Raw genomic sequence first — 14459 nt, 5'->3', positions numbered from 1 at the left:
TATATTAAGAAAAGAATATCGGATCATGTGTCAGTATATACCACAGAATTGATTGCAATATTATTGGCCCTGAAGTGGATAGAAGAGAGGGAAACAAATAATACTGTTATTGCATCTGATAGTTTGTCTGCACTTATGAGTATTAAATCTGGCAAATCATTATTTAGATCCAATATCATCAATGACATATTCCTTATGTTATACAGGATGGAGTTAAATGGTCTATCCACATGCTTTCTTTGGGTTCCTGCTCATGTCGGTGTGGAGGGGAATGAGCAGGTGGATATGCTGGCCAAAGGATCACTCAAAACTAAACATGTAGACTTAAAAACCCCATTAAATAAAGAAGAAGCCAAGTCAATTATCAGGAAGTATGCACAGTCCGTTTGGCAGGGGTATTGGGATAACAGTGAAACTGGAAGGCATTTATATAATGTACAGAGACAGGTTGGTGCTGGGAGGATGGTGGGTTGGAAACGGAGGGAAGAAAGTTTAATAACTCGTCTGAGAATAGGTCATACAGGTCTAAACCTTTCATTGTATAAAATAGGTAAGCACCCAACTGGGAAATGTACTTATTGTAATCAACCAGAAACAGTGGAACATGTTCTTCTTCAGTGTAGGAAATACAATATTAATAGGGAGCACCTCTTTCAGTCACTACGGAAGGCAAAACATCATGACGTCTCATTGTCAGGTCTCTTGGGGAAAACAGCAGGTCAGATATACTGTTATATTAGGTTTCTTAAAGAAACTGAATTAATTAAAAGAATTTTTATTTTTTTTTTTTTTTTTTTTTGCTTAATCTCTCGTTCCACACTCCAGTCCAGTTGGTGGCGGTAATGCACCGTTAAATGGTTTGCCAACCGCCATTAAACACAAGAAGAAGAAGAAGAATGCAACGCGCCAAAAACGGAAGAAGGAGAAGAAGTCTTCTGAGGCGAGGAGAGCAGTTCACGGTATTTCTCATTTTTACACAACCATCAAACACACTTTATACAGTTTGATTAAGCGACAGGGTCATTTCTGTGTTGTTTTCATCGATCACAGCGATACTTGTGCGTCTTTTCTGGCGTCTTCCTACTGAAGTAGCCTAAACATTTAGTGGAGCAGCAGCGAGCATGAGGAGAATATGTGGAGTTCATTCAGACCTGAGCGATTTTGTGTTCGTTTGTGTGATTGTCTCGATGTTTGGGGTGAGAACTGTTACTGAATGTCAAGGCAAAAGTTTGAGATCTGTGAGGGGAATTGATGGGAAGTTTTGCAATTGCCGTTTTATTTTATCTTTAGCAAATCCAATTGATCCCTAATTTGTTACTTCACATTGTTAAAATAAGCTGGAATAGATATTGCTATAACGTTACTAGCCTATATATTTCACTTTGAGCTTCTAATGAGTTTTTTTTAGGATCATTGTAAGTTTTGATCTAATAGCATTATTGCAATGAATGTAGTTAAACAAATCTAAATATATTTTAGATATTGTAGTTATGCTGCTGTAGTTATTTAGATGAGGTGGTTAATTAAGATGAATGCAATAGTGTTTGTTTTTGTATTTTTTAAAAATTTTTTATCCATGTCATGTTGTGAGAAACAACAGTATTTTCTTTCATTAGAGCAGTTTTCAGGCTTTTATCATATATCCTGAGTCAAATAATGTGTTTCTAACAGCAAACACTCAGAATAAAGTGAGATGATATGCTGATGATCCTGAATGGCTTGTTGAATGAGTGTTGATAGTCTGAGGCTCATCAATATTAACAGATCTGCTGAAAACACTCTTTATTTCATGACAATAGTTCCTGTTTTCACCTCATTTATTATGCTGATGTCTTCAGATCTACTGTAAATTGACACTTAAAGCTAATTTCTACAGAGCACCTAAAGGGAGATGTTGGAAAAAATGTGGGATGGGAGGGAAAAAATTCAAATCTTCTGCGTTCCCCCGAGAAACGCGTCCTGTTTAATGTCCCGCTGGCAGTGTTTCGGAGATCCGTATGTTAACAATGCGCACGGTTCATGGAGTTCAGTAAAGTTGGCAATATATTCACAGACCTGACATCCCAGATCAATAACTCGAGCTAAACTTTGTTCAAACACAAATGCCAGCTATTTCCAAATTATCTCTATGATCTCTAGGCAGCGGAGAGACACGTCCTAAGGGAAAACCCAAAAAAGTGTTACTGGGTCAATGATGTGACGGGTCATTTTTTTGTCCTAAGGCCTTAATAATAATAATAATAATAAAAAAACAAATATATAACATCCAAAGTATGTAAGGTAGTACAACTTGATCTCTTTTACTGAATCCAAAAGGTTTTAATTATATTTTACTACATATAAAGGTATTTTAAAGATTTTGAAGTGTCAAAGGGTCATTCGGTTTAATCGTCCGAAGGCCAATACAGCAATTTCATTTGTGATTAAAATATCTTAAAATTTAATAAATGTATATATATTTTTTTATTCTGGCATGATTTTATAACATTATATATCAACAGTGCAAAATGGTATTAAAACTATGTGTAGAAGTCGTTTGTTATGAGAAAGAATGTCCGGAAAAATTATTTTCATTGATGTCATTTAGAGTAACCAATATAAAGGGCTCCATTTTGGATCGTCATGTGGTCAATATTATGCGACAGGATGTGACATCATTCAGACACCTGCAAAGGACCGAATGGTTGTGAAGCAAAGTAATTAACTCTCTCTTAACTATTAGAAAAATTCATGTTTTCACTTGCTCATACACATGTCCCCAAATATCAGGTCATTCGGTACAACCGCTATAAAACATGGATAATGTTGTAATATTTAAAAAACTTTTACTAAATATAAAATGTTTGATTGTCCTTTTGGTAGCTAGCTAGCTAACTAACAAGCTAGGCAGCTAGATATCAGCCTGTTAGCATTGAATGAAGATTTTGTCATTCATTATAACTAGGGCTGGGCGATAAAACGATAACGATAATTATCGCGATATAATTTTTCTCGATAAAACGATATCAAGAGTTCGATAAATGTTCGATAATGTTTATGCGCCAAAAGCAGAACGAAACTCATTTGAACAGCGCGCCACACGGACCATTTATCCGCTCGGCTCAAAGTCCAAACAGCAGCGCAGCGCGAGCTCACACAGATGAGTTTACTCTGATCGGTCTCGACACGAGATCCAGTGAGAAGCGCTTGAATTCAGCGAAGAACAAAAATGTCTCAGTGATTTAAACCAGTTTGAAGATGAAACAGCGCTGATGAACAGGGGAAATGCTGCGTGCAACGATACAGTCAGAATACTTTTCTGTCTACAAATTCCCATCATTTACCATGGATATACTGTAATGTTGGCCTAGTAATATTAACTGCACCATGAAATGTGGGTTAAACATATTGAATTGTATTATTTCAATATCAGGACATTTGTTATAACCAAACAAATGTAGACTGTAGAAATATTATTAATGTAGACCATGTATTAAAGGACTAATGGAATATAATTACAGTATTATTTAATAATGTATTTAGGCTACTGTTTTTCATACAAATACCATAGAAACCATAAAGTTACATTTTGCCATGAGTGAGGTTATCATGATCTAAATGCATGATACTGGATGACCAATGGTTAAGTTTAATAAAACTCAAACAGTCAGAATATTACATTTTGCCAAATAAAAATGAGCACATGCAGAAACTAAGAAATTAATTGTCCAATAAATATATTTATTTTGTTAAGAAAGAATGACAAATGTTTGAATGTTCTACCTCGGACTTGTGAAATGTTCACCAGTTTGGCAAGTGTTTGTCCTGATATGTTCTGACAATAAAGAGTAGTTTAAAACCACAATGTTCTGGTTTCTACAACTTTCACTTAGGAGCAAAAATCTGCCTTTAAACTTGAAAGAAATAAAGATTTGACTTTTATCGTGATAATTATCGATATCGACTGATATATAAAAAAAAATCTTGATTTTTTTTTACTTTTTTTGGCCATATCGCCCAGCCCTAATTATAAGAGTCATTCGGTTAAACAGAAATTTTGGTTATAACAAATGACTTTGTCATATTTGTACATATCTGGAATAAATAAATACAACATTTTATAGAAAATGCTCGCCAAAAGAAGGGAAAGGTATCATTTGTTTTTATTATTTATATTATTATATTCAATAATATAGGTGCCTGAAAGTACCCCATAGACATACTATGGTGAAGGGAATGGCCAAAAAACCTGGATTGTGCATGTTTATCCTACTATGGTAGATTGCATAGGGATTTTGTATTGAACATGATTTTGCAGCACAGTGTCATAGAGACAAGGGGGTGGGCTCATTTTACTCAGGCAATCAATCAGTCTGTCAAGATCATCATGAAGCCACACCCTAGCTACCATTAAGAGCACCCTAGCAACTGTTTACATAGACTGCCATTATAAAAGGCCCAGAAGGATATCTTTGCAGCACATTGTCATAGAGACAAGGAGGTGGGCTCATTTTACTCAGGCAACCAATCAGTCTCTCAGGATCATTGTGAAGCTATCAAGCCACGCCCTAGCAACCATTAAGAGCACCCTAGCAACCCAAACAGAGAGGGATATCTTCAAATCCGAACATTTTTCATGAATCTATAGCCTAGCAGCTCATTGTTTAACAATTTAAACACTTGTTCCGAGACCAATTAAATGCTTTAATGTTTTAGGGCCCTATCTTGCACCCAGCGCAATTGACTTTGTACACCGATGCATGTATAATTCCTATTTTGCACACGCGCACAGCAGACTTTTCCCTCCACAGACGCACGCCGGTAAATTTGGAAATACACTTGCGCTCCCGGGGCGGTTCAGCGCAAAGAGATGGCGTGTTCCGGCGCAAACGTTCCCTGGAGCTATTTTGCAGGTTTAGAAAACAATTCCGCCACTGACCAGGAAAAACCTAGTCTAAAGTCAGTGGCGCGTTGCGTATGTTATTCACATGCTATTTTAAGGGCGCATGCTTGGCCATAATCAATGTAGCGTGTGCACAACGCGCGTACACTTTGATTGTCTCATCTACACAGAAGCAGCAATTTTCATTTTTTGCAAATCATACATTATTACAAGGAAAGATATTAACACGAGAGAAATCATTGTTGTGTCCATGAAGATGTGAAAAAAATAGGCATAAATCTAGCTTACACATTTACTCAAATTATCATACGCCTGTTTAACCGAAGCTAATTTGGGTGGGTTTCTCTCATCACCATACAATGTCACTTCTCTGTGTTTTACGGCCCTGACAAGAACGTCGGTCTCCTCGGCTGTGAACCGCTCCTGGCAAATCCGCCGTTATAATAGCAAACCGCCATGGAACAAGCGCGCCTGCTCTTAAAGGGAATGCGAGATGTCGCTCTGATTGGTTTATTTCACGTTACGCCCAAAACACACCTATGTGTAATGTAGCTACTTCAGACCAATCCCTTTTTATGGCGCTTTTCCACTACACAGTACCAGCTCGCCTCGACTCGGCTCGACTCGGCTCGGCTCGCTTTTCGCTCCGTTTTCCATTGCAGATAGTACCTCCACAATAGTACCTGGTCGTCATAGCGACGCCGCAGGAAACTGCCGTGACTTAATCTTTTACGCGAGACGCGCCCGCTACCCACACACACAGGACAATGGAGGAAATCGAGTGTATGCTGTTTTTGGATGTTTTTGTTTTTGTTTTTGCTGTTTTTTATTCAGGATACTCCGTCTGGCGCGTGCAATGATGACGCAGTGAATAGTGACGATTCTCTCTGACCAATCAGCAGTCTGCTGTGTTTCCACGTCACATTTTAGTATCGCCTCAGCTCGCTTTAGAACCTCGCTGGAGGTGGTACGAAAAAAAGTACCTGGAAGCAGGTACAGGTACAACTTTTACACAGTGGAAAACCAAACAGAGCCGAGCCGAGGCGAGCTGGTACTGTGTAGTGGAAAAGCGCCATTAGATTTGCATCGAGCGCAAGAGTCATGTATCCCGCCGGTATAATAGCAACATCGCCCGAGATTCGCCCACAAAGTTACTTGCGTTTCGCGCTTGATACCTGCGTTTCAGATCGTTAAAATAGGGCCCCTAATGTTTTAATTAATATAATTTGCGATATAAGTTATATATTCATTCCAATATCAAAATGTTGGATATCAAAATGTTTTAATGTTTGAAGTACTCTTTACATTAATAGCCTATTATATTAACAATATTGTTAATAGCCTATATATTAACAATAAAATGTGCTTTTGAATCTATTTGTGTCTGTTTATTGTCTTAAATATTCATAATGTCAAAGGCAGCAGACATGGTCATTCGGTATAACCGGCCTTGGTCATTCGGTAAAACCGATATAGTAAATATTTAAATGGAATAATATTGTTTTTAATAACTAAAGGGACTACAATAATACAAATATAAAGCAGATAAGGCTTTTTTTTTTTTTTTTTTTTTTACATTTCCCCTTTTCTCCTTTCCCTGTGCAATGTTTTACTTGAATATGTTGGAGTGTTTAGAGTAGTCCAATAAATGATTACATTTATGAGATCAGTGATAATTTTATTTAATATTTCTTTCTATCTCAACCAGAGTTTCCGCTAGAAAAAAATGGTGTCGGTCAAAGTGACCGGCAGAGATTTCGTTTTCCGGACATTTTGATGATATGCCGGTCAAATATTGCCTCTTAATTAGTCAAGTTGAGGAAAACTGGAGGCAGGCTATGTAACTTAAAAAAATGACATAATCAGGCCGTATAGAATGCAACATGTTTATTAGCCTAACTTTCAAATAGACGAAAAAAAAAACATGAATGTCCGATTGGCGTCAATCAACGCCAATTGTTTTTACTATGGTTTCACATTCATAGTTTAACAAACCAATCCCCCTTCCCCACATAAAATATCTGAATATCTCGCGGTGTAAATAGCCGCATTTCCATTACAGATTTGCGCAAATGTTTTGCGCTATTATCTAAATATCGATAAAAAACTATTGCGAAATGACGGCGTTTCCATTAACCGATGTTATATGCGACTAAACGTCCTTTTTTCTCTCACGATAAGTCATTTAAAAAATCACGGCAACAGACGTTGGTTTATATAATATCACAGCCACCGCATTAGACATTATTATTATGATTAATGGAAGGAGACGTGGCGTGTTATCCAAGCATTAATGGCAGGGAAAGACCCTTGTACTGCGAACGACACATAAGGAGTTTCTGGGTGTTTCGCCCTCATTTCTGCTCCGAGGTTTTGATTGTGGCATTTATTTGAGATTTAGAATCCAGTATTCCTATAGGCTAATTATTGTTTCTTTTATGAATTTAATAAAGAACTCTGTCTCGTATTCTGTCCAAACGATCCATGTAGGCTACTTTTGTCCATTCGTTTTTCCTTTTTTAACCCGTAATTGAAAAACGAAAAATTAACGGTTGTTGTCTTTTTAAAACGCAAAGTTGAACACCAAAATTTAAATTTGAACTGGCTACACAAACTGCTGCGCAAAAAAAGTAAATACCGACGCATTTTCTGATTTTTGTTTATGCCTTTTTGCCCCTTTATTAAACATTTAAAATATTCACAAATTAATATGAAAAACATGTCGATTTTACTGGTTTTCAAAGGCCAAATTAGAACCTGGAATTGATGTTTTTCCCGCAGTGCTGAATGAGAAGAGCCATTAATATTATGAATAAACTATTGTTTTCTAAGTGTCGGCTAAAATCACATCTCCATCTCCGCTGTTAAGCAGATGCGCTTTTAGAGAGAAATGCACCTTTCATACGGATTTGGTACATAATCAGAAGGTATTAGCTTTCGATTCGAATTTGTTCGTTTTAAAGTGGACATTTCAAGCTTTAGTCTACATAGGCTATATTTTGTTTCAGTTCTCGCGCTCCAGTTTATGGAGATCATGAAAGTGCGTCTGATTGTTTTATTTTATTTTACAAAAGCACAACGTTTTCTTGTTATTGTGAGTTTACACAAATAAAAGTAGTTGAGAATAATGTATTATTATTTTCTGTATGACCAGAAATGATAGAGTATTTTAAGTTGTTTCCACTGTTAATAGGAAAATGCAAGTGGTCACGCCCGCGCCTCCGTGCCATGCAGTGCGCGCTCCACACTCAGCTTTGTTCCTTTTTTGCATAAAAGCGTCTTCTAAATATAGCTTATTAAATGTTATAATTAGGCATGTGCCGGTATCACATTTTCATGCTGCGATTAATTGAGTGATCTTTTATCACGGTATACGGTATTATCACGATATTTTAATTGCACATGAGAAACAGATGGATTGGGGGGGGGGGGGGGCAATCAATTGTGATTGTCAAAGCATTTGGTAACTAAACTGAATTTTATTAAGTTTAGTGACAACATGTTACAATGATTACATGGTACAATGACTGGTAGGCTACTGTTTGTATTGCTTAACACAAATTTAACGATTTCAATTCAATACTTGGGATTTGATTTAAATCTTGATTCAATATTGACTAATTTTGGATAAATATTAGGAAGGCTACAGTAGATAGCCCACATGTAATTTTTTTCTCATGAAAAAAAATATCTCACATAATGCTGTGAAACCATATACTGTAGAGCCCTATCAGCTGGTATTATTAAAGGTTACAAATAACTAATTAAATCAAATATAATGTGGTTTTCATTATAATAACAATTATGTAATGACACAAGTAAAAATATAATAAATATGTAAAAAAGTGCAGTGCACATATTCAGCAAAATACTCCTCTTTATCTATTTGTTTTAGTCATCTAACATGCTGCTGGTCATTAAATGGTTTAAATGTAACGTTCTGTGACACAATTGTTCTCCTGTTATCAAAAGTTATATCAAAAGTAACCTGCTCTGTCTTGTTTGACGGTCTTCGTGTCCTCTTTGCTCCGCGATTTTTCTCTGCGTGAGAAAACGGATGTGTCGCGTGTGAAGAGTCTCGCGCTGAATGCGTCGAGTTGGCAGCTCTGCTTTTAGAAGCGGGATGGATCCGGATACATCGGCGGCGGCCATAGACTGTAGGCGGCGGCGTTCCTCCTTCCACCATGCTGCTTCTCCATGTGAGGGCTGTTTACATTAGACTAGAAGTGCGCACCGGCCGCATGCTTATACACATGGCGATTGTTTACATCAGAGTGCGCACGTGTTTCGCGCAGCATATACGCAGTGTTTGTTTAAGCGGCTGATGGAAAATAATCTATAATGCGCGTTCTAAAAATCTAAATTCGGATCTATTATTTTTCACGGTATTTTGAAGTGCCCGCGATAACAATATCGTGCATATTCATTACCGCGATTTATCGCATTACCGAATACCGGCACATGTCTAGTTATAATATAATAAAATAATATAAAATTATTATTATTTGCGTAGCTATTAACACACCGCGTCTTCTAAGTCAGGTGACTGCAAATGCGCAAAAACTGTTTCCATTGCAGTTTTGCGAAATATTCCTTTTTCGAATTGCCTGAAAAACCACCTCATGCGAGCATAAGAACGTTCTTGCGATAAACGGGAGTTTTTGCGAAATTAACGTGTTTCCATTGTGCATATTTTTAATTCGCAATTTCAATTTGCGCAATTTGAAGGGTAGCCTAATGGAAACGCGGCTAGTGTCTCTCCACAACTTGCAATGCGCATAAGCCGCGTAACCTTGTTCTCCGCAAGGCGACTTCGCTGCTTCGTCTTGATCCGATTCTGCTTTTTCTCCGGTGGTGGTGGAGCTGTCTGGACATCTGAGGCTTCAGGCGTTCCTGATTCACCATCGTCCGTCGCGTCTGGCCTCTGAAAAAAGCTTTTACGGCTAGTCTGCCTGGGCCTGGCCATATTTGAAACGTCTCACTCATTCGTTCGTTGTTTAGGTCTATATTACAGCCGTTTTAGGCGTGCGCTTTATTTGAAATGCAGCATGCGATGTTGTTTAATAACTTTCAAACGGTAGAGCCTGTTCCTTTATAACATAGCCAAAGGTTGGTGTATTTTTGTTTTATACATTTTAGGCTTATTCTCAAATTCAGATTGTGTTAGGGGGGCGGGATTATTAAGTAATTTTAATCTGACAATTTGACCGGAGAGATTTAATTTTGTCGGACATTTCATTTTTTTTCCGGCCAATGTCCGGCAATTACCGGACAACGGAAACCCTGATCTCAACATCAATGTCAAATCAGTTTTTTTCATGAATAATTATCTGCAAATTAATAATTTTAGATATATTCATGTCATCTTGTAAAAAATGACAAAAAAAAAGTTTTAATTGATTGTACAAACCACAAAATCTTATTGTTAACACTAAGGGTGTCACGATTCTCCAAATCCTCGATTCGATTACATTTTCGATTCTAAAGTCACGGTTCGATTCGATTCTCGATTTAAAAATAAATAAATTGAAAGCACAAGCTATGCCATTTTAAGACTTTTATGCAATATAATAATATCTGACCTTTGTTCGCAATACCACACACTACATTGTCAAATTTAAAACGTTTATTAACAACATAATGTAACAATAACTTATATCTTCAGTCAAATGGAAACTTAAACAATATAACCTATTACCTGGCTTTTATAGTCCCGGGGCTCCCTGGACTCCTCAGAGCAGTCACAGGCGAATAGCACGGCGTTTTAAATTGGGTTCCCACAGCGTTTGCAACGCAGTACGAGAGAACGTTCTCGTAAGGGAACGTACTTGGTTACTTGCGTAACCTCGGTTCCCTTAGAGATAAGGGAACGAGTACTGCTTTGCCTTGCCGTGCTATTTCGCTCATATCAGGTACTTTTCGCTTCAGTCGATTTAAACCTAAAATCCTTTGGCGAGTTTTTTGTGAATTACACTCTCCAGTCGCGTCCAAATTGGCGCGCTCGAGGTTGGCAGGGCGCCATGCGCTCCCATTGGACCGTACGCCACTGCTAACTTGCCATAGGTTTGTGCAGTTGCCACAGCACAGACAATCAGCTCGCTCAGACGAGATATGATGCTCTCGCTGTGCAGCTGCAATGTGTTTTAAAATAAAGGCTTCAATATTCTCGAGAAAAGGAGTTTTACCTATTACAGGCAAGCCGAGCTGCCGTGACATGGGGGCGTGGCAGCATCGACGATTCCATTTTTTGATTCGATAATCGAGATTGAGCATTATTTTCGATCGATTTCGATTTAAAATCGAAATCGTGACACCCTTAGTTAACACCTAGGTAAACTAAAAAATGGTTTCAAATATAGTTATATCTCCATTCAATTTTTTTACACTTTTAAAAACCTTATTCGTCAATGACCCTACTACAATAAAACTCATTAACTTCAATGTTAAACACTGTAGTGTGACCAAATTCAGTTCACACATAAATGGTCTCCTACTGGTCATACTACAACACTTAGTGTGATACAACATGCTTTTGCATATTTTATACTATGAAACTTACAGCTGCTTATTTCAGGCCGGGATGGAAATGCTCAAATATGGTGAAGCCCTTAGTCTCATGTTCATTGTTTAAAACACATGTATGTGTATTGATTACATTTGAGGTGTAGGCTATACTGTATGTTCGAGACTGGACTCTGGATTTAGTTTGCAAAAGCGATTGGCTTTGTTACTTGAAGAATAAAGTTTATTTTCTGGCATCAAAACCCCAAGACTTCAAGAGGGATTTTTAGTGACAGACTCCACAACAATATTTGAATGAATAAGGAGACTAATTTTAGGGTTATGAGTTGAATGAGCATCAGTTACTTAATGATAGATAGAAATGCTTAGAAGTGTCATTTAGTATAAAAACAAACTCACTAACTGATATATTCTTGATTTTGGCAGATAAGCTCCTCCCATAGCAATTCATCATCAGTGAAGCTCCTCCCACAGCAATTCATCACCAGTGAAGCTCCTCCCACAGCAATCACATCACCAGTGAAGCTCCTCCCACTGTAATTCTCCAATAAATGCTGTAAATTCCCATCATCTACAAGTGAAGACGAGCATCAGGAAGAGCTGAAATCTGCAAAGACTGAGTTTATTAAAGAGGACAGTGAGAACATGAGTGACCCAGAACCCTGCAGAATGAAACACACTGAAGATCCTGGAGAACAAAGAGGTTGGTGTTTATTCATTCATGATGCTGAAGAACATTCATGTTAGAAACATTCAAGCACTTCTTCACATTTAGTTAAACAGGTCAACTATGAAATTGGTACAAAAGTTTCATTTTTGGTTTTCAAAAAAAAAGGTCAGTAACGCGAGGTTTGAGAATTTGTCAACATCAGGTCAAACTAAATATTATTTTAGCTCTTTTACTTTTAATGTATATCTGGTTCACATTTTTTCTTCTATGTTAAAATTTTTGGACTTTTCATAGTTTACAACAATTGTTTCGTTTTTTTGTGGCTCTTTTTTTTTTAAGTATCAGTTCAGGCTAGGGCTGTCAACGAATATTCTAAATTCGAATATATATTCGAATAGTTTTAAAAAACAGAAATTCGAACGTTAAAATTAATATTCGAATGTGAATTTCGAATATGGAAAAACACGCCCGTGGAAGCAGAGGCGCGGCTGTCTGCTTTGCGAGTGGGCGCGCGCGCTGCCTGAGGGACAGGTCACACGAGTCGCACTGTCTAGCACAGTGTCACTGCTGAAAGTTGACAGTGCACTAAAAGACAATGGAATAAATTGCAGTCAGTTTTTCCTTTTTTTAATACAAGCACCAATAATGTAAGTAGCCTTTTTCTTTTTTAATAGCGCTTTATTTTTTATGAACCTCAGGCTCAGGGTAAAAGTTCTTTGTTGTCACATTTCTCGGAATTGTGTGCCTCATTTTATTTAACGTTAAACAGAAATGTTCCATGTTTACCACAGAACAGCTCGCTCGGATCGTTCAATGTCGGTTCTATACTGTAAAACTTAAATTAATGTTAATAAATTTGTTTCAATCACTGAATGAAGCCTGCTATATTTGGGAAAAGAGTCGCGACCTTAAATTGCTTGCACAAAACTCTTGATCAGCACTCAACATGTGGTTATTGTTGTTAATTTAAACCGTTATGCGCAGAGAGAGCGTGAGCGCGAGGGCGCGCGAGAGAGAGAGAGAGAGTGCCTGCGAGTGAGCGAGACTGAGGTCTGCGGTCTTGGCCATTAGTTTATTTACTTGGTTTTGTGTTGGTAATACATTGTCAAATATGTTTAAACTTAAATTAACTACCTATACAAATGTATGTATGTCTCTTTGTATTAATTTGTCCTGTTATTGACGTAATGCGCGTCATTGACAATGCGCAACCAGATGTTCGAATAGTTCGAATATTCGTGTGTTTTTTAGAGGGAATATTCGAACGTCATTTTTGAGCAATTTTGACAGCCCTAGTTCAGGCACAGGTACTGTTTTAAAAAAGTATCGATTTGGCACCGGTATTTTAAAAAACCCAAACAATACCCAGCCCTAATTATTCATAGTTATAGAGATCAGTCTTCTTATAATATCTTTGGTAACAGGGTTGATGAATTTGTCAACACTGTGCAATTTGTGTAAATGGATTGAGATTATTTTCTTGTCCCATCATGCTCTAAAAAGAGCCCAGATAGTTAGTGATCAACCATACTGTTTTTTATAACCAATACCTAGGGTTGCACCGATATGAAAATTTTGTCTGATAACCAGTGGTGGAGGAAGTACTGAATCTCAGTACTTAAGTAAAAGTACAAATAACCATAGAAATATTTACTTTAGTAAAACTAGAAGTACCACAATGACAACCCTACTTAAAGGGATACTTCAGGACTTAGCATTAAAGGAGAACTCCGGTCAATTTTAACATTGAGCTCATTTTTTTTGTAAATTTGGAGTGCTGTCAGTACAGAGAACAACGACAAAAATCGGTTTAATAGCAAAATAAAGGTTATATCGTTTTTTGTTTTTTTTTAGCTTATGCAATTTCCTACAGACACTGACACTGTCGCAGTGTTAATTTTGGCAGCCATTTTTGATTTAGTCTTAGTTTTCATCTTGAGACGAAAATACTTATTGGTCTTAGTCACATTTGAGTCATTTTGTAGTTTTAGTCTAGTTTTAGTTGACGAAAAGTCATTGCATTTTTTGTCAACTTTTAGTCTAACTGCAGTTACCGACATTAATTCTGGTAGCTATTTATATGTACATAGGGGTGGTAGTGGCGCAGTGGATAAGACACATGCCTTTGGTGTGAGAGACCCGGGTTCGAATCCACTGTGAGACACCAATGTGTCCCTGAGCAAGACACTTAACCCCTAGTTGCTCCAGAGGCGTGCGACCTCTGACATATATAGCAATTGTAAGTCGCTTTGTATAAAAGCGTCAGCTAAATGAATAAATGTAAATGTAAATGTAAATGTAGTCTTTAGACGACAAATTTCCAAAATGTTTTATCTCTAGGCCAATTCAGATAAGCTTATGAGAAATGTAAATTAAGGTAACAGG

The 14459-nt window shown here is 37.3% G+C and overlaps 1 protein-coding gene and 1 long non-coding RNA gene across 11 annotated transcripts in view; both read left to right on the top strand.

The window, feature by feature from the left end:
* The window catches only part of LOC309499078 (uncharacterized protein), a 95018-nt gene that overhangs the window by 66474 nt on the left and 14085 nt on the right, over nt 1-14459 (top strand). For 3 of the 10 annotated variants that reach the window (XR_014206139.1, XM_082170090.1, XM_082170087.1), the window contains exons 2-4: nt 207-718; nt 826-959; nt 11831-12107. The exons of 5 other annotated variants lie outside the window; for them this stretch is intronic. Coding sequence is in view for 4 of the 5 variants with exons in the window: in XM_082170090.1 (XP_082026216.1) it covers nt 12050-12107 (58 nt within the window). In the remaining variant the exon portion in view is untranslated. The remainder of the gene's footprint in view (nt 1-206; nt 719-825; nt 960-11830; nt 12108-14459) is intronic. 2 more of the 10 variants (XM_082170089.1, XM_082170088.1) reach the window with 2 other exon arrangements.
* Nucleotides 3456-4423, top strand: LOC309503819. The gene is made up of 2 exons (XR_014207880.1): nt 3456-3845; nt 3876-4423. It is a non-coding gene; the product is annotated as an uncharacterized lncRNA (long non-coding RNA).

Source organism: Leuciscus leuciscus (assembly GCF_965113295.1).
Source record: "Leuciscus leuciscus genome assembly, chromosome: 1".
NCBI lineage: Eukaryota > Metazoa > Chordata > Actinopteri > Cypriniformes > Leuciscidae > Leuciscus > Leuciscus leuciscus.
This window is presented reverse-complemented; position numbering and strand designations above follow the sequence as displayed.